At 40.1% G+C, this 21669-nt stretch overlaps 1 protein-coding gene across 1 annotated transcript in view; it reads right to left on the bottom strand.

The window, feature by feature from the left end:
* LOC106887538 (von Willebrand factor D and EGF domain-containing protein-like) overlaps nt 1–21669 on the bottom strand; it is a 178123-nt gene that overhangs the window by 22782 nt on the left and 133672 nt on the right. The window contains exon 21 of the mRNA XM_014941130.1: nt 7114–8004. Coding sequence (XP_014796616.1) covers nt 7114–8004 — 891 coding nt within the window. The remainder of the gene's footprint in view (nt 1–7113; nt 8005–21669) is intronic.

Here is a 21669-nt window from a genome sequence, read left to right as displayed (position 1 = left end):
AAGTGAATACAGAGAAAAATGTTGTACTTTGGCACACTTTACTGGCAGAGTTTTGTCTTTTATAATGGATATGAAGCTAAGCAAGGTTATTCCAAGGAAAACGCAAAGTGAAGCTGAAGAGATCCAAAACAAAGCATCTTTCATTTTAAGTATTGTTACAAGGGGAAAAAAAAAAAAAGGAATGTACCACATCTTGCTCTTAGAAGTGGAAAATGGACTGTGTAACTGGAAAGCTAAATGAAGGATAAACACTTGTGGCACCACACAATTTAAACAAAGCTCATGCGTTGAAGGCCTCCTCACCTCTCACGATACCAGCAAGCCTTCAGATAAAGCCATTGTATATGAACTTTGCCATCCAAAAAAGATACAAATGCCACCACACATTTTCCAATTGCAGTTAAAAAGACAAATGCCAAGAAGCTACCTTTAAATAAAGCATTTTGACACAAATAACATTAAAGAAATACATTTGGTATTAGATCTGCTCTTCAGGTACCTCAGTATTTATATTTCCTGTTACCATATAGTTTTAACTGTGAAATTTTCAATGCTGCATTAAAATAACTTTAGGATTAGGCATGCCTGAGAACAGAAAACTTGCTAGAGATAGTTTAGATCAATACTATACATGCTGAGAATCTCATTAAGCTAAATTTAGTTTTGATTTGATGGGCTATAAGGTTTAGACATTTGCAATTCAGCAAGTGTTTAGCTGAAATTTGAAGTGTACATCTGGGAGAAAAAAAGAATAAAAAAAAATAATGGCCATTATCTGGACAAATAAATCGATCTGATTCAGACCCATTTAAGCAGTTAGTTTTAACCTTTCCCAAAGTTCTTCTAATTCTACCACCAGTAGCAGCGGTTGGAGCAGGGCAGCTTGGGGTCTGGTGTACACATGTCCATCTGAAACATTTCCACTCTTCTGGGCTTGGGTAACGACAGGGCTTTGCTTACGAAGGGGTTTCTTAGCAATTAGAAATTAACAGTGGGTAGAATTGGTTAATATTCTCTGCATGGAGATGGGGAAACACAAAACCTGGGAGAAATGCACCATTCTTTTTGAAGTAGGTGAAATGTGATTGCCTGTCCTGTAGGACGGAGGCTGCATAAAGCCTCCAGGTGCCTAAGTGCTGTGCCAAGCTGAGTGACATTCAAACATATTACGCTTTATTTCAGTGTGTTTTGTATGTAGCACTTAAAGTGAATGTGTCCATTTGAACAGTACTTTCCAGAGTACTTTCCACCTGGCCTTTACACGTTTTGAGATGCATCTGAACTGTCAGGGAAGAACATGGTATTTTGGATATTAAAAGATTTAGCTCTTATGGTGACATTTAATACTAAAATGTTTAAAAGTATTCTATTACTGGTGAATAGCAACAGATAAAAACGCAACACTGGCTGCAATGTGAGAGCGAGACTAATATTCACCTAAAAGACATTTCCCTCCATAATAGAAATATACTGTTTATGTCAAATTCTTTTCCAAAACTTCTGCCTTTCATCTTCTGGAATGCATTTATTTTTCCATAAACATTTGCTAAATTGTACAAAGGTATTGCAGTGTTTTTATACGAAGCGGTTTTGGATGGTATAAAATGACAGTAAAGAGTAAAATGTTGCTGTAAATGGTCAATCTTGCTGTCAAATGGACGTATGTTTATGTTTATAATTTAAAATCTGGAGGTGAAAATGGAGAAGTCCATTATTGTTTTCACTGAAAAGGCTTTTTGGGAAATATCCTGAAACTACTTTTTTCCATTAAAATGAGATCATGCACTTTTATAAGTTTCTCTACGATAACTTTGGGGGTACTCAGGAATACCAGAGGCTGTGTTGCTTCCTCCATTTTTGGTAGCCTAATCAGCTTCCAGGACAGAGTCATTGCTTAACTTCTCAACAGCGAGTTGCCATCTGTGACGTGAGGTCCTGGGCGTGTGCCATTAAAGCACAGCTCAGAGGTGTGAGAACATTACCTGCAATTCCATTTAAAAATCTGGAAATTCATTGGAAGGAGCATAGTCTGTATGGTTTCATGCTGTTGTTGTACCTTATTTATTTTCTTTCAAAGTTGCATTGCTCTAATTTCCTAAATGTACAGATGAAGTTTGAATATGTGCAGCACAAGGGAGGGAAATTAAGGAAAATGAAGTTGCGTTGCAGGATAGCCAGGTTATTGCTTTTCCTTTTGAACAGATATGGATTGAAACCTTTCTTTTGCATGGAAGATACACAGATAAAGGAACTAAAGTATAGGGTTAAAGCATGTAATAGTGCAATTAAAATAACTCATATGGATATTTAAATAGTCCAGCAGTTCAGAGCCCAGTTGTGAAATAAATACCCATCATAACAAAAAAATTAACAAGATTAACTTGACTGAATAAATTGGGGATACAAATGCAGCCAATGGTTGTGGTTAAGTTGTACTAATGGATTTTGTCTTGTGAAATGTCAGCTGAGTGCTCATCTGCAGTCAAAAAAGCAAATAACGTGTTAGAATTTGTTAAGAAATGAGCAGAGCACAAAATACCAGACTTTATTATGGTCGGTATCCATGGTGAGCTGCATCTTAAATACCATGTTCAGGTCTGATCCCCTAGCTCAGAAAAGATATAGTAAAAGTGGAAAAGATGCAAAAAAAAAAAAAAGGTGACAGGGATATCCAAAGTTCTAGAACAGCTTTTGTATGAGTAAAAGTGGAAAAGATGCAAAAAAAAAAAGGTGACAGGGATACCCAAAGTTCTAGAACAGCTTTTGTACAAAGAACAAGTGAATAGATTAGGTCTTTGGCAAAGACATGTCTTGGGGGAATAGGAAAGAAAACTACAAAATGAGATGTGGCCTGGAAAGGTTGACCAGGGTCCTGTTCAAAGGCATCACCTTTGCTTCTTGAAGCCCATGATCTATAACTTGCTGAGAGACTATTCTGGATGTTATCCCTGTATCTGTTGGGAGCTATTTGAGATAGGGGAAGGACTTCTGGTATGGTAGAATAGAGCTTTTTGGATAAAAACGTCAGAACAGATGAATGTCAGCTACCTGATCTTTTTTGGCCTCGTTTCATCCAGCTGTGCATCTCCTGAGGTCACAATACTTTCCCAACTACTCCGTCTTTCCTGTTATTTTGAAAATTATTTGGTTTGAACATTGGTTTTGTAATGTCAAGGCAATCCTGTGTGTTTAATTCTTGAGCAGAAAGCATGACTACTCCTGTTCCAGTCTTCCCCTTCCATCAGAAAATACCATGCAAAGCCTTAAGATATCCAAGAATTCTACTGACTTAACATTTTTAAGAACATGTTTCTAAAGTAGCATGACTTTATCTTCCGTAGGAATTCTGAGGAACTTTTATGACTTTAAAAAAACTAGAAAGATAATAACTTAATAATTAACTGTCACCTAATACAAAATAGTTTTAAATGACTGTCCATATTCCATGGAACTGAGTCTTTGACTTTTTAATTGTACAAGTTTAGTAACCAGACACTCCTTATTGAATGAACTTGAGGTAAAAGAAATAAAAACAGGGATGACCAGGAATTTGGCTTAAATTCTTCTTTTTCTTCAGGCTTCAGGTTTAGGTGTTTCAGAAAGAAGCACAACGATGATGCCCAGAGCAGAATTTTTTGTGAACTTCAGCCCTGTTATGGAATGGAAAGGACATGTTCCACCTCAGGGCACCCTAAGGAGCTCAAGAAACACAACAGCTGTTCTCAGGCAATGCCATATGCACAGACCCTGGTGAATAAACCGAGCCCAGGGAAAAGAGAGCATTTGTTTCCTCATCCAGTGGACACAACATCTTTGAAAGTGCAGGCTTATGTCCCTGTTGTAGGGTGGGTAACAGAGGCAGGACGATGAGTAATTGTTCTAAAGTGACTAACAACACTAACGAGTATTTCAGAGCATTAGCCTCAGATGTTACAAAGTGCTGCATTACATGTGCCACTTGTAATAGGTGAGACAAAGTATCAGAAGCATTGTTTCAACTAGTTGTGCATTATCAAAGTACTAGTTTTTTATTCTATTGACATGCTGAACTGAAATATTTAAAGCTCTCTAAATGTCATGGTGCTTTCACAGTGCGCTCTGGCAGGTGATGGGTGCAGTTCCATAAAACTGCAAGGAGTTTACCAGAGCAGCGCATTGGTTTTATGGTGTATATACTTGAAAAGGACATTCAGAGAGGAAATGATGCATTTAGTAACCTCCTTCATCACCAGAGGAACTCTTGGCTAAGTTGCCTCCCTAAAGGTCAATGACCATCTTGTGCCAGGGAATGTGCAGGGGAATCCAGTGGACTACAATAGGCCTTATTTCTCCTGCTTATTTTTCATTTGTGTAGGTGATGTTTGCTGTCTCTAAAAAGCTACTCTGAAGTGATGTTTTTCTAGGATTCGCCTGTTGAGCAAACTAGTCTTAACGATAGGCCACTAATAAATGTTAATCCTGTCTTTGTGCAGGAAGGTGATAGAGCTCCACAAGGCTACAAGCTCTACAAGGGCATGGGAGTGATGAGCAGGGCCTTGAGAACTACTTCATCTCAGTTCATCTGCTGAGTAAGTAGCCAGAAGTAAGAGAATTAAGAATCTGTAAAGCTTATTAAGCCAAAGCAAGATGTGTAAAAGCAAGGTCCCACTTTTTACGTATGACAAAGTTGTCAGTAGTGAAGGGAGTGATTTAAATGGAAATTGCTAAGAACATCCAAACATGTCTCAGTTTAGATGCCTTATATAAGTCAAACACACTGACATCTAGCTATTTTCTTCCAAAAGAAGATCAGAGGTTGGACCTGCTGATTCCCAGAGGTGTCTTCCAGCCTAGACTCCTGTGGGTCTGTGATTCTCAAAACAAAAAGAGAAAAGGGAGGGGACTTCCAAAAAAATCATAACGAGAAGGCAGAGGGACTTGTCCAGAGGGATAAGAATATTACAGAAATAAAATTTCGTCTGATGTATTTTAAAGATAAATTCATTTGCAGGATGCTGCTTAATTTTTCTCTACCAGTCCTCAAAGCCTGATTTAGAACTGCACAACTGGAAAAAAAATTTACATTCTGTCACATGGTAAATATCACTCAGTAAAACATTTTTTTATTTTATGGTATTTTCAGACACTCTTATTAAACAAAGGTCACATCCCCTCAAGCTCCACAGGTATTAAAACTTGCTACCGACAGGCTGTTTCTTTTATCTTGGTGAATTTTGATATCAAACAGGACGGTGACAGCTATCAATAGCATCTGAGGCTGTCGACATTTTTGCTCGCTTGCCACGGATGTTGCATCAAAGCCTGAAGATTTTGCAAATGCTGGTCTCCTCTACGCTTTGATCACCTGGTCAATTTTGCTGCCTCCTGTTCTTAGAGGGTACTACTGTTTTGAGGGAATTCGATACATTCAATACCACAATTTTGAGGGAATCATGGTGGCATTGTAAAGCACTGATAGCTGAGGTCATGACAGGCCTTAATCCAAGGAATTATCCTCATCTTTCAGCTTCATCTGTCATGACAAATCAGCTGCATTTGACATGGGAGGAGACATCAATGGCTGGAGGTACAATGGGTGCTCTTCACCCTTCTGGCCAGGCTCCAGGAGGGTGTTCACAGGTGCTTTGGAGGGTCTCGGAGGCTGGAGGTACAATGGGTGCTCTTCACCCTCCTGGCCAGGCTCCAGGAGGGTGCTCACAGGTGCTTGGAGGGGCTCGGGGCGAAGCAGAAGCAGGGAGAAGACAGGCTCATTATGGAGTCAGGTGAAGTGGTCAGTGACAAGAGACAAATAAAGGATGTTTGTGTATCGTGTCATCAAGCCCCGAGACAGAGAATGATGCTGGTAATAAAGTATTTCATCCTGAGGACTCTCCAGAGAGGTTTTCAGTAATACCAGTAATTGAAGAAAACATCTCGTCTTGCGAGACAGTAAAAGGCAGAGGTAGATTTATGTTTTCAGGACTATACTGGTGGGCATACTAAATATACACAAAGCAGCCATATGCCCATATTCATAAATATTCATATGTACGTGGGCCTGGTCTTTGAGGGGAGGACATTCTGTGGTCAAACTTGCTTTGGCCTTCCCAGTACTAGGAGACTCTTGGTACTTCTCCAGCTCCAGGTGTAAAACAGAGGTCAAAGACAGGGTCTTTTGTGCCAAGTAACCTTAAGTCCTTTAAAAGGGGCATTTCAGAAATGTGCAAACAGACAAAAATTATAGCACCCAAGATGCTAGTAACCCTTTTTTCATGTATTTTGTAATCTATCTCCAGCACTGCTCAGAGCTCAGAGGGCTGCAGTATTTCTGGGGGATTTACACCCCCATGAAGCCTTGCTTACAGCAAGGAGTTCCTGCAAGGTCCTCTGCAGTGGGTCACAGCTGAGCCCCCCCTGTCTGCTCTGTGCACAGAGCATGAGAAACCATACGTGAAAGAGAATGAAATAGATGATGCAAATGCCTTTGCTTTGTGTAGTGAAAGGCCAATTAAGATATCAATTTATCAGAGGGTTTTCAACAAAAGGTGTAATTAATGATAGCTAAGTCAGGGAATTTGCTTCAACCATGTGCATAATACTATTGTTTCACAGAGGTATTCTAAGCAGCCTAATAAATATCCCAAAATATTCTGAAATATACCTTCTGGTGCTATACATATTTTAGATGACAAGTTCAGTTTTATATTTAAGATATTAGATTGATATTTAAAAGTAATTTTAAGGTAGTAGAAGAACTCGCTTTTCCTAGAATATCTGTTGTATAAAGAAATGGAGTTAATCTTACTCTTTCCAACAGAAGTTTTATATGTTTTCAAGTGTAATGATTTCAGTAGAATGAATCTGGCCTTAAGCAAGGGTAAGCAAGATCACAATCTGTCCCTGGTTTCAATTGATTAGATATTATCAAATAAATATGTCATTTTTGTAAGCAGAAAGAGCTTTTTCAAAGTTATAGAATGTTCATCTATTATTTGGAATTATAATTGGCTTTGAAAACGAGAATGGTCCCAGCTAGAAAAATCTCCAAATTTAAAACCAAAATTAATTTTTACTTTGGAGAGTTATTAGATTTGAAGTTATAAAAGAATATGAAAGAAGATTCCCCCTCCTTACCTTCACATGTAATTCCATCACCGCTGTATCCAGTGGGACAAGACCCACATTTAAGTCCTCCATCTTCAGTCAGCTCACACTGCACACCAGGAAAGCACGGCATATTAGCACAAACGACTTTCTGATGCATCCCACCACTGGGCTTTGGTGGTCCCACATGATCCATTGCTGGGTTGTATGCCTTTCTGGCTGCTGTGGTCTGTGCTGGAAGCCTTGCTTGGGGAGCAGACCCTGCTGGGACACTAGCACTCCAGGCTGCTGTACCAAGGGAAGAACCTACTAAATGGAAAGGGGCCGTGAGGCGTGTTGCCAATGGAGGTGCTCTTTGCTGCTCTGTTGGGAAATCTTGGGGTGGTTTAGCCTTCAAGGCTATGACTCGACCGGGCCATTTCCTGGGAGAATAGCCGTACTTGGAATGAGTTTGCTGAGCAGCATATGGCCTTGCAAAGAATGAGCTTGAGTTTGTGTCGCGACGAGGAGGAACAGTCCCTGTTGTACCTTGTTTGTATTGTTTCAAATGGGGAGCGGTGTGGGTTGGCACACTGACAGTTGTGGCTCTGGTGAGTGGCTCCTCATGCAGAAGGAACGCTTGTGCATCACTTCTTTTTTCAAGGAAAGGTGGTTTCTTGGGTGCTCTGGACTCCATATCAGGTTTTTTTGCTGACAGTGTCTGAGCTTGCGAAGTCTGCTTTTTCACTATAAGGGGTGGAGTGCTAATGACTGTGGGATTTCTTTCCAAAAAGTATGTAGTTTCTTGTGTTGGAATTTGGGTTTGGGAAAGAAGGGAATATATGTTTCTTGATGTCTTTAAAACGTCTTCCTGGTAAGAGCCTCTAGCATCTTCAATATTTCTTCCAGCAAGAGCCACATGGCTTTGGGAAGATCTTGAAACTAGAGTGAAAGGTAGACATATATTAACCAAATTTGCTGGTTTAGAAGAAAAGAACTGCAATGAACATTTCGCTTATGAGAAAATAACAGAACATCAATTCTAGAAGTAAAAGAGCTAATCTACCATATGTGCTAAGGGCACCTTTGTGCTGGCTGGCATAGGAATGGCATGTTGTTATCTGCTGTGGGTAACACCAGCACTGGATGTACAGGGAACTGCAATACCGAAATGTACAGGGTGGCAGTTCATGAACTACGTGAAATTTTATGCTATCTTAAAACTAAGGTAGTAAGTCTCAGTGAAGGTCAGACATTATTCTTTGAGGTGTAGCCCTACGCTTACAGGGGTTACATTGCAGCCAGGCAAAACCACTCACCATGCTGGTTTACTAATTTTGGCTTACACTAGTCCCTGAGGTTTTGGCACTGTACACTTCTCTGTGGTGCACCCTACAGCTCTTGACCACCTGAGCTAATATTTGTTTCTTATTAACTGTCTATATTGCAATTGTTTGCTGGGAAATGTTCTGCTGAGACAGTACATAATGCAGAGACTTTGCATTCCAGCTCTTGCAGTCTAGGAATAAGACTAGACATGGCACTTTGGGCCAGATAGATAATGGAGATGGAGAAATAATATTAAGGTCGTCCTTGGCAAGATCATGTCCTAGAGAGACTCTAGTCCCATGCTTTTTCACTATAAGGGGTGGAGTGCTAATGACTGTGGGATTTCTTTCCAAAAAGTATGTAGTTTCTTGTGTTGGAATTTGGGTTTGGGAAAGAAGGGAATATATGTTTCTTGATGTCTTTAAAACGTCTTCCTGGTAAGAGCCTCTAGCATCTTCAATATTTCTTCCAGCAAGAGCCACATGGCTTTGGGAAGATCTTGAAACTAGAGTGAAAGGTAGACATATATTAACCAAATTTGCTGGTTTAGAAGAAAAGAACTGCAATGAACATTTCGCTTATGAGAAAATAACAGAACATCAATTCTAGAAGTAAAAGAGCTAATCTACCATATGTGCTAAGGGCACCTTTGTGCTGGCTGGCATAGGAATGGCATGTTGTTATCTGCTGTGGGTAACACCAGCACTGGATGTACAGGGAACTGCAATACCGAAATGTACAGGGTGGCAGTTCATGAACTACGTGAAATTTTATGCTATCTTAAAACTAAGGTAGTAAGTCTCAGTGAAGGTCAGACTTTATTCTTTGAGGTGTAGCACTGGGTTTACAGGGATTACATTGCAGCCAGGCAAAACCACTCACCATGCTGGTTTACTAATTTTGGCTTACACTAGTCCCTGAGGTTTTGGCACTGTACACTTCTCTGTGGTGCACCCTACAGCTCTTGACCACCTGAGCTAATATTTGTTTCTTATTAACTGTCTATATTGCAATTGTTTGCTGGGAAATGTTCTGCTGAGACAGTACATAATGCAGAGACTTTGCATTCCAGCTCTTGCAGTCTAGGAATAAGACTAGACATGGCACTTTGGGCCAGATAGATAATGGAGATGGAGAAATAATATTAAGGTCGTCCTTGGCAAGATCATGTCCTAGAGAGACTCTAGTCCCATCACACCAGTGTAAAACTATGTAATGCTTTAGCAGTCCTTATGGCAAAGGGAAGTTTTAGGAAAGCATTTAAGGGAGACAAATGGGAAAGCTTTGTTAATGCTGTGTACAGCTCCCTCCAGACGTGAGGGGCAGCATGTAAGAGAGAGTGCTGGTTTGTAACTGTCACCCACTTGTTAGAAAGCCAGCCACCTTTTCAGTTGTGTAAGGAGGGATGATAGATGGGGAGAGGGTAGTCTGTGAAGGGCCTTGAAAGTGGAGACGAGTAGTTTGAATCAATACTTTCAGGAAGATTAATGGCCATCTGCTGACTCTAATGAATGGAAGAAGCTATTTTTAACCAGTTCTGGCATACTCACTCCATAGGAAACGGAACGTATTGGATCCTGAACAAAAAACCTCAATTGCTTCTAGGGTTAACCCCATGTGGGATGTACCTCTTCATTTCAAATATAAATATTAATCACTTTCTTAAAACTCCTATTGATGTAGAAATTAGCCATAGTAAGCAAGGAATGAGATTAAGATGCTAGCAAAGGTCAACGTGAAAGTTAGAGCATTGACTGGATCAAAACATATCCTGGCATCCAAAGTTGTGTTTATTTGGCTGATAAACAGTGTCAATCTACTGGTGGCTGATGAGTTTTTATTGCTCTGAAGCCTACTGTTTTGGAGTTTTACAGTGGTACTGAATCAAGCTATGGACATCAGTAGCTAAATACATGGTATTTAGTAGAGCAGCAGGTAAATACATGGATTTTACTGTCCAAAGTAAGGCTGATGGATGATGAGGTACACCGAATGGAAGAAAAGAGATGGTGAAGCAGGGAGGACATCAGCAAAAAGAGCATGAGAGGATAGGAGTCATCAAAGGATTTTTGAAAATGAATGAGAGAAAGGTGAAAGAAATATCCCCATAGAAATTTATCAGTAATCGATGATCATTACTGCCTTTAGAAAATTTGTTTCAGGGACCAGAAATCAACAGAAATGACAATGAAGGGCTGAATGACCTCTCTGACATACTTCCAGAATGAGGCCTGATTATAACTTTGAGGTCCTTCCACTGTGTCATAATTAAATGGGATTCTTCCTAACCAAATTTTAGTAACTAGTAAGGGAATTAGGCTGGCTACTTGAAAAAGGGAGGTTTTTATTTCTTTATCAGATGATACAAGTGCTATAGCAACTAGGCTACAGCCTCTCCTGTGAGGCAGAGCATACTGTTGGAGTGCATCTATGATAATGATTTTTATATCTCAAATAATACTACCAATGAAGAGTAGTGATACATTTTGGTTGGTTGTACATTATGATATATACTGACCAAGGTCCCTCATCCACTCTCTAGAGGCCACTGAAGTTCATTAGATGTTGGTGCCATTCAAATGTGGCAACCAGAGTGTCCTCTCAGCTTTCATCATTTCAGATTTTTACTTATACTGATACTGTGCAGTTTAGTTAGGATTAGAATGTGATAGATTTTTTTCTGGAATACCTGAAAATTTCTTTCTGCAGTCTTCCAGATATCTAAATAAGCTAAAACAAAGAAGTATACCAAAAGATTGCAGACTCAGTTGTCTGTGGTCAGCAGCTTTCTCAAATCCTGTATTACTTCAATTTATTTTCCTTGCAGTCGATCAATATCTTCAAATGTATAACCCATTATCAATGCAGAAGTGTGATTGCGTGAATCTGGTTTTCTCTGTGATGCCACTGTATGATTACATATTGGACTGGATGAAAATAACAAAAAATTGACAAGGCAAAGTGCTCAAGGTTATATGACGGTACAAAAATACATTTTCACTACCTGTCAGTATTTCTGCCTATACTAACGGCAAAATGTGCAGGAGTGGAACGATTGAGTTTATTTTTCACAGAGGCAGATAAGAGACCGAGAACCTGCTGCTTTTCTCCAGCTGTGCATGGCAGGAGATCCATTCGTATCCATGGAGCTACACGACCGTAAGCACAGTGTAGTGCCGGGATGGATCAGGCCCTGAGAAGACAGATTCCTCTGTCGTCCCCCTGTCTGGGGAAGATTAGAACAAGGGTGACAGAGGGCAAATTTCCAAGACTCCAACTTTCCATCTATGTGGTGCGGGAGTTCCCCCCCATAAGAACCCCCAGCTTGTGGTTCACTGTTTCAGATATTTTGTGCTGCTCACACTTGGCTCGTAAATCAGAATCTTGATAACCAGCCTCTGGTTCATGTTTGCCAATGCCATCATGGCGTTGTTAAGGCACGGCAAATTCTGATTTCTGCTCTCACTTGAATTGCATTTTATAGCAAACTACTAGATATCTGTGGTTGAAGAGGATCATGTTCATTCTGAAGGTATATAAAATTACTATATAAGCTAGTGAAAACAGTAGCTCACAAATGGAGAAGACACTCAACAGGCTCTTAAACCCAGGGTGAGATATCAACACTATGAAACACAGAAAAGAAAACTAATGTATTTTCTTTCCTCTGAGTTTCTGGCTATTTTATGGCACTTACAAACTTTCAGAAAAAGGCCACATTCAGACTTGAATTAATAGAAATCACATTCAGTTCTGATCCCAACCATTTCTGTTTCCAGAGAAGCAGCACACATCTCATACTCTGCCTGGAGAAGATCAGGTTGGTTACCATATTCCTCTGTGCCGTTCACCCAAGTCTTTGCTTTGTTTTATCTTAGACTTCTGCACCTCCACACCTTTCTTCCCAAGCCGTGTGCCTTGGAGACATCCCCATCCTGACCTACAACTAGCAGCCGACACCTCAAACACTTGCTTGAGCTTCTTGTAGACATAAATATTTATTACCTTTTAATTTCCATGCTTCTCTTTGCAGGCATTAGAGATAGATACTTGCATTTTGGTTTTTAAATGCAAGTGTAACTTTTTGCAATGTAATGTAAATGTGTGTAATGTCGTGAAGAATGTGAAGGAGACACTATAAGTATTGCCATGTAATTTCAAGCGCTGCTCTCTCCTTTAATCTTATAAGGTGCCCTAAACCAGCCTATTCTTCAGGTGGAAACTGGGTCCTTCTCTTTAGCAAAAGCTTCTGGCCATGCTCTCTTCTGCCACTCAGTTCAGAGGGTTATGGGCATCTTTAATTCTGATCAGGTCACAACTATTTCCGAATTCTCTGAATAGTTTAAAAATTGAGCTCATCATTAACACAATTCAATAGATTTACAATTTGTGTAAGTTTAGAGCTATTAACATTTAGTAGTCGTGCCATGTAGCACTTTTCTCATTCAGAAGAATGTCGACAGAGAAATGCCCTTCTGACATTTCTGACATATTACACTATGTGGGTCATCATTTAAAATTTGAAACATCTACCAGCACACAAATCTTATTTAAAATGTCAAGAAAGATTGGAAAAATTACACCGGTCTAAGAAGTCTTGTTACCAGAGTATTAAGGACCATCCCTTTTCTTTCTCTACTTTTCCACATTAATATTTTTTTCTCTATTTACTTGGTGAGAAAGGGGAAAGGGAGCAGCTGTCAATAGGAAGCTCCAGGGAAATTCTGGTTTTCCATCAATTCTTAATCTGTCGTTTTGTTTGATTAAGTTCTGGCATAACTGTCTTCTCTAGTCAGAGTGTGTTTAATTCCTGAATCTTCTGTTTAGCCATCCAGTTACACCCTAACATCTTCCCTGTCTCAAATATTGAGAAATATAGCTTTGATTCTCCCCTCCTTCCTCTTAAGCATCTAAAATCTCCCCACATTCAGATGCTGGTTGAAATTCCCAGTCACCAATGTCCCTTCTCTTACAATTAGAAGCAATAACTTCCAGAATGAATTCCTCAGCTCGTTTAAGTGTGGTACAGCTTTCACTTCCCAAGTTTTACAAAGGTTATACTTCCAGGATTATTTTTGTAGAAACAAAAGCATTTTGTTTCTACAATAGTTGAGAATGGGATATTATTATAAATTTAGATAGGGGCTTAAATTTAGAGCTCATGATCCTTTGCCTATTTTTTATGTCAAAAACTGAAAAGTCAAGTGTGTTGTAAAAGAGTTTAAGAACACACAGCACACTGGAAGTAGGTGCAGCGGAAAGTTAATCTCCACTTTGAAAAATGTGGAAATAGAGGACATGAGGAATAAATTTTGTATATGAAGTGCCCAGATCTGGAATTCACAAATCAGAAAATGATGTGGAGCTGCGTGTGACAGAATGGACCAGCCAGGCTGTTTAGCTTGTGCTGGGCTAACAAAGCAGGACAGGTTTTGGACCTACCATGCCTTATATCTAGGCAGGTCAGCACTTGAGTAAAGCAGTCACACGACTCTGTACCCATTTGTGAAGGCACCTTCATTCTTAGTAAAATCTGTGCTCTCAAACCACCACTTCTGTGATGGGTAAATCAGAGTTGTGATTGTTGCTTTAATTAAATTAAAAGACGAACATTGAGTTCACTGTCTCTGGGCTATGTTTCATCTGGATACAAAATGAGACTGTGTCGCTGATGTTGCTACCTGCTGAGCAATTTTCTTCCCCTTCACCAACCAAAATCATGAGCAATAAAGAATATTCCATGGAGCCAGCATCACTCAGCTACTTCTGATTTTAACTGTTCTTCTCCTCGTGACTTGTCAAATGTGGCTGCAGATGCACATGCACAAATCTGTAACAGCATCCAGAATTTGCAATGTAAATTTGTTTTGCGTGTATGAAATACAAAATGATTCGGCTCTAACTGTGGAGGAGAAATCCTGGGATCTTCAGCCAGCTCACCCACTAAATTTTGTTTATGCATCTGCCTTTAGTCAGAGGAATTGATTCCCAGAAATGGAACAGGATCCAGACTCTGCCATCAAGGAGATCCTTTTCCAGTTCTCGGATGCTGAAATCCTGTTTGAGGTCATCAGAAAATATTACCTCAAGAAGAGTAAATGTGCTTGCTTACGTTGCTTTAAAGGCTTTTTGTATTTGTTTGCATCAATGCATAGTTCATTTCTCTCTAGGTTTTGAGAACAACATAATAGACATCTCAATTAATTAACTAATGTATTTAAAGCAAATGGGGGGTCTGAGATGCTCAGTCTTGAAGCAAAAAGTTCACCATCATAGAAATGATATTACTGACTACATGTCAGAGAACAGTTTCAGATGCATCTAAGATACATCAAGGAATAACTAAAAGTAAAAAGAACCCCTTTCAGATTCAACAAATACCAAAACAATGCCTTAGAAATATTTTGCTTAGGCATATCACTTTCCTTATACAAAATATTTTTCTACTCATAAATCTTTTCCACTAGAAAACATTATAATTTAGGGATTAAGAGAAACAAAAAACTTAAAATGGGGCACTAATACTGCCTTAGTTTGTATTCATTTAAGTCATATTTCTCCACAGACTTTAAATGATCGGCTCCTTTTTAGGTGTCCTGAATATATAATACTAGGTATCAGGCTATAAACTGGATTTCTCAAATGACACTCAGGTCTGAAATTAACAAAACAGTTTTAAATATGAAACTTATGCCAATACATGACACTTTCACATAAAATATATGTAACTGCATTCCAAGGAGGTATCTATCAGTTTTTGGTTAGTATGATTCTTGGGAGAAGGCATTATATGTAGGCAAAGTGCAAGCAGGGTGCAAGAAGGTGATAAACACAATGGTAGCTGTACAGAAAAACGGGCCTTTGGGGGAAATAATGCATTTTGTGCACTTTGTTTTCAGATTCTGTTTGTTGATTGCTTTTTTGTTGGTTTTTTTTTTTTTTACTTTTGTGATGTTTTCTGTAAGTTTTCAATAGAAATTTTAACATCAGGGTCACCAGAGACAGCGTTTTTAAAAATGGTGTAGAAATTACTGATTGCAAGATAGGAGCATGTTCCCTAAACAGGGATATTTTTTTTTCCCTCTACCAATGTTTTTCTTTATCATTATCTATTTTGGATTGTGTACAGAGATTTACAAACCGGCTATGTTTTTACAAACAAACAATGATTTCTCAAACACCTCTCCTACCTTCCAGTTTATTTCAAGATTTAATTGAAAAGTTCTCTCCTAGGGGATGGGAAAAACTCAACCTGTTTGATGTACTCTCACCCCTTGCGCAGGAGACTTGCTCCTCTTGCTCCTTTGTTACTAGATCTCTGTCTCTGCTCTTTACTTTCCTTGGGTCTAACCCATTCTCTGCTGCTGTTTTTAGAAGTGCTCTTCCTGTGCTTTTCTCTGAATATACAGCTAACAAAACAGGAAAAGAATAAGCATGGTTATGTTCCAAAACACCATGGATTTAACCCCCACGTCACCATTTTATTGCCCTTTTTTTCATTATTCCTTGTCCATCTTTCAGGCCTGAACTTTTACCGCTCCTCATCATGTTTTACTGTCTCCAATTATTTGAGTCTGCAACTATATTATTTCAGCAGCAACAAAGACAGTATTAAGAGAGAGTTCATAAAAATAAATTATATTTTCTATTCAGGAACCGGCAGTATATTTTACTTCTTCTCAGTGCTGAGAGAGATGGAAAAATTAATAAAAACTCTATTCTTATCTGATGATGCCTCATGGGCCTTCAGACTCTCTCATGGCTTGAACAGGTTGATAGATATGTACAAAATAGGCTAAATCAAGACAGATCCTCTCTGAAGCATCACTGTCTAATTCTCTGAAACATCTATGTAGACTCCTTTAGAACTGTAATAATAGATTATAAAGAAAGTTCATAACATTTCTTCAAAAGAAAATCCATAATATTTCTTCAAAGAAAAAATAGCTTAAATTTGAATATTTTACTGAAATTCTCCTTTTATTCAATTCAAGAAGTAAGTCATCTAAAACTATAATTATGTTGTTTTGGGCTGTAAACATGGAAAAATGAGTTACTTTACATATGAAAGCCAAGAAACAATCTGAACTATGCCTTGTTGGAGACAAGTAATGAATCTATTTTATTACCATATAAGCGCATATAAATACTTTCAGTGAAATCATGTTTTTATGGAATTCTCCACAATTTCAACTGATTAGGGCGACAACTATCTATAGTTTCTAATATAGAAAAAAAAAGCAGGGAATTTAAATAATAAATTTTCAGATGGTATGTCACAAAAGTTCTTAGTCAGTTCTAATTCGTGTGTAGTTTAACCAAATGGGTTTTTCACTATTGCCAGGAAGTTAGCAGTCATAAACGAAGTGTTCATTTAGCTGTGCGTAAAGAATATGGATGTGACGGTTGAAGGCCGTCTGGGGCAAAGTGACCATGAAATGATAAAGTTTTTGATTCTTAGGGAGGCGAGAAGGGGAACCAGCATGACTGCCATCATGGACTTTGGGAGGGCAGACTTTGGTCTTTTTAAGAGTCTGCTTGACAGAGCCCCTTGGGAGGCAGCCCTGAAGGGAAAAGGAGTCCAGGAACGCTGGACGTTTTTCAAGGAGGAAGTCTGAAAAGCGCAGGCGCAGGCCGTCTCTCTGTGCAGTAAAGCGAGCCGTCGAGGCAAAAGACCGGCCTGGCTAAACAAAGAGATAGGGTCACAGCTCAGAGAAAAAAAGAGAGTTTATGGCCTTTGGAAAAAAGGGCAGGCCACTCAGGAAGATTATAAAAGTGTAACAAAGTTACGCAGGGAAAAGATTCGAAAGGCCAAAGCCCAGCTTGAACCGAACTTGGCCCTGGATGTTAAAAACAACAAAAAGAAATTCTATAAATATATTAGCAGCAAGAGGAGGACCCGGGACAGCCTCCATCCACCATTGGATATGGGAGGCAACATAGTGACAAAGGATGAGGAGAAGGCTGAGGTACTGAATGCCTTTTTTTGCCTCAGTCTTCAGTAATGGAGTAGGGTGTCCCCTGAGTACCCAGACCCCTGAGCTGGTAGATAAGGGCAGGGAGCAGAATGAAGCCCCTGTCATCCAAAGGGAAGCGGTGAGGGACCTGCTCCAGCACCTAGACACAAACAAGTTATGGGCCCAGATGGGATACACCTGAGGGCAATGAGGGAGCTGGTGGAAGAGCTTGCAGAGCCACTCTCCATCATTTACCAGCAGTCCTGGCAAACTGGGGAGGTCCCAGCCAACTGGCGTCTAGCAAATGTGAGACCCATCCACAAGAAGGGTCGGAAGGATGATCCGGGGAACTACAGGCCTGTCAGTCTGACCTCGGTGTCTGGGAAGGCCATGGAACAGATCATCCTGAGTGCCATTATGTGGCGCATGAAGGATGCTCAGGTGATCAGGCCCAGCCAGCACGGGTTCACGAGGGGCAGGTCCTGCTTGACAAACCTGATCTTCTATGACAAAGTGACCCGCTTGCTGGATGAAGGAAAGGCTGTGGATGTTGTTTACCTGGACTTTAGTAAGGCCTTTGATACCGTCTCCCACAGTATCCTCCTGGAGAAACTGGCTGCCCATGGCTTGGATGGGAGGACTCTCCTCTGAGTTAAAAACTGGCTGGAGGGCTGGACCCAGAGAGTGGTGGTGAATGGAGTTAAATCCAGTCACGAGTGGTGTCCCACAGGGCTCGGTACTGGGACCTGTTCTCTTTAATATCTTTATCAATGATCTGGACGAGGGGATCGAGTGCACCCTCAGTAAGTTCGCAGACGACACCAAGCTGGGTGGCAGTGTCGACCTGCTGGAGGGCAGGAAGGCTTTGCAGAGGGATCTGAACAGACTGGATGGAGGGATAGAGGCCAATGGGACGAGGTTCAACAAGGCCAAGAGCCGGGTCCTGCACTTGGGTCACACCAACCCTCTGCAGCGCTACAGGCTGGGGGCAGAGTGGCTGGAGAGCTGCCTGGTAGAAAAGGACCTGGGGGTGTTGGTCGACTGTCGGCTGAACATGAGCCAGCAGTGTACCCAGGTGGCCAAGAAGGCCAACAGCATCCTGGCCTGTATCAAGAACAGTAGGGCCCGAGAGGTGATCGTCCCACTGTACTCAGCACTAATGAGGCCCCACCTAAAGTACTGTGTCCAGTTTTAGGCTTCTTACCACAAAAAAGCCATTGAGGTGCTGGAGCGGGTCCAGAGAAGGGCAACGAAGCTGGTGAGGGGTCTGGAGCACAAGTCTTATGAGGAGAGGCTGAGGGAGCTGGGGTTGTTCAGTCTGAAGAAGAGGAAGCTGAGGGGAGACCTTATCGTGCGCTATAACTACCTGAAGGGGGGGTGTAGAGAGTTTGGGGTCGGTCTCATCTCCCAAGTCACAGGAGATAGGACAAGGGGAAATAGCTTCAAGTTGCACCAGGGGAGGTTTAGATTGGATATTATTTTTTTTTTTTTTTTTTTTTTTTTTTTTGTCAGAGTTAGGTTGATGGTTGGACTAGATGATCTTTAAGGTCGCTTCCAACCTAGACAATTCATTGATTCTTGATTCTATGTGCAATGTGCATTGAATTCAGGCTGCGGTTTAGAGGAGGGGTTGGCATCCCCAAATGCAAGCCAAGCAGCATTAGTACAGAATTTGAAGCTTATCTTCCACCTGAACAGCCTATGCTGATAATGCAACAGTTCCTGAAATATGGTTATTTAGCTATAGCTCACCCTTTATGAAAAGTAGGTGTCATCAGCTCTTGGCAAAACTGACTTCTGCCCTTTGAGTTCTGTGGTAGCGTGTTGGGGACAGTCACCTTGTAAGACTTTCCTTTATAATGCTTGTATTTTTCTCTTTGAAAGAGCATTAGGATGAGCAAGTCGAAACATTTGATAGTTGCACTTCAGCTAGCAACAGTGTTGTGTTTAATCTTTTCCTCTCTTAGGCTCTGAGGATGTATTATGGAAATTATTGTTTTTCATGGAGCAAGGATTTTGAAGTAAGCCGAGGTCACTCAGGATTCAACACTGTGACATGAATAGCTGTGAAGAAGATAACAGGTCCCCTTTTTTGCATTCAAACAAATTTAAAGGGGACGTTACCAACTCACCAGAGGTGTTTGGGGAAGAAGGAAGGAAGAAGGCTTAAGGATTACCTTTCCTCTGAGGTATTGCATTAGCTTAAGAATTAAAAATGTCATGAATCAAAAGCATGATTAAAATCTGATATTTTTAAGACAATATTCTATAAATACCATAAGCAACATGTGTTAGCATGGAGAAACTCTTAGTGAGAACTTTTATTTTTCAGTAATACATAAAGATTTATCAGCTGTTACACTATTTAGAGACCAGAGAACTCTGGTGATGCTTTCCAGTGTGTAGTTCTGCCCCACTGTGTCCTATAGAAATTTAAACAAAACAAGAGTTTTTTGGTTTTTTTGGCATAATACATGAGATAAATTTCTCTTTGAGAAATCAAAGATTTGACCAGATGATCTGTTGAGGTCCCTTCCAATCTGGGCTATTCTATGGTTCTATGAAATTCCTAATCTAATAAATGATCAGCAGGAGAGATCATTCTCTCCTGTATCCAAGAAGATCAGTCATGTCATCTTAGCTATGGGCTGTTGCTCTGTCCCTTCAGAAATGAACTAGCTTTATACATGTGAGGTGTAATATTTGGGGCAAAATTCACATGGATTGGCAGTGATTCTGCAAGCAGGATTAGTGAAATGTGTGCCACTACATCTGTAGGTACCTGGTCATCAACAACAGCAAGATGTTAAGGAACTAGTCTTAAATTTGTCCTGAGAAATGATGAGTCTGTGCATTTAACACCTATTTTTACCCCCTGTGCTATGTTGTGTTTTGTATTGCTTGTGGATCCTTTTTCTTCAACTCCTGCTTTGCTTTTGCAGTTAGTGGTGAAGCTCTTGTGTTGCTTTAAGGAGGCCAGGATATTGGTCTGGTATGAGTTACTTAGGGTTTTAAAGGACTTCTAAGTGCCTTTAACAAAACAGCAATCTTATCAAATTTGTGGAAACAGGGTTGGCTCACTTTAAAAGCTGTGTGCTATTATACCTAGATGATTAAATGGGCTTGGAAATTTTAAGAGGAGATAATCTTACTCTCTGTTCCGTCAATGTGAAAAACTGCAGGGCCTGTATCCTCTGTACATTATTTGTTGGAGACTGAGTCGTTATTATCACTTAAAAGTCATGATGGCACAGCGATTGCTTAAGCAAAAGGTGGCACATTCTTGGTAGGAGAGAAATGTAATCTGTACTTGATGTTCTGATTGAATGTAAATATTATTCATGGCATATAGCTGAGTCCTCTTCCCTAGTGGTTTTATGGCTTGGGCTTCATTGGTCTTCTATTGCTGAGCTACATAATTTCCTAAATACATCATCTGGATTGGAAGCACTTAACAAACTCTGGATTGACAAAGTGCATGGATCAGTGAAGCTGGAAACCGTTTATCTTTCAAATTATCTAAACATATTCTTCCCACCTTGCCTACTTTAGTTGTTATGTTTGGGTCACAGCATCTCCTGTACAGCCCTCTGTTGATATTTTTCTGAAAATACTTAATATTTTATTAGTATCCCTAAGGAGGAGAAAGCCATCAGAAAGACTCTCAGACTCCTTTTCTGTCTTGACAAAGTATGGGAGCGGATTTTCAGTGGCAATTACATACTGAGAGGGCAGGGAAGGGTCACAGCTTATGTCCAGAATGCCAGGCTGATCCTGGCCTCGTGCAAAGATTACTAGTATACCATTTGCAAAACTGTGTCTGTTGAGAGTCCAGATTTATATGGAATGTCTTTGTGTGGCATTTCTAACCATGCTTCAGTTGCCATTTCATCATGTACCCCTTGAAGGAGACATCATTACATCATAACTGGTCAGTCCGAAAAAATGTTCATTTTTTCCTGAAACACACAAACTAGAAACACTGAAACATAGCTTACGAAAGGGATCAGCAACTTCCACCATAAATTCCAAAGATGAATTGTGCACAGAATTTCAATGGCCTGAGTCAGAGCTTGGAGCTGGAAGCCCTGGCATTGTGGTGCAACGCTTCCCGGTTTTGGAGCACACAAGAATAGCTGAGGGCTATTACCACACAGAGGCAAATCAGAGTATTATTTACTATTTACTTTGTATTTCTGTTATGCCTTCTTTGCAAGGATCTCAATTTCACAGCTAAGGACTGAAGCATCAAAATATTTCTGTTTTCAAGTGAGCCTTGTAACTCATTGCAAAGACCAAGTCAAAACTGGTTAATTACTGT

This window comes from Calidris pugnax, unplaced genomic scaffold (genome assembly GCF_001431845.1).
Source record: "Calidris pugnax isolate Ruff unplaced genomic scaffold, ASM143184v1 scaffold60, whole genome shotgun sequence".
Lineage (NCBI taxonomy): Eukaryota > Metazoa > Chordata > Aves > Charadriiformes > Scolopacidae > Calidris > Calidris pugnax.
This window is presented reverse-complemented; position numbering and strand designations above follow the sequence as displayed.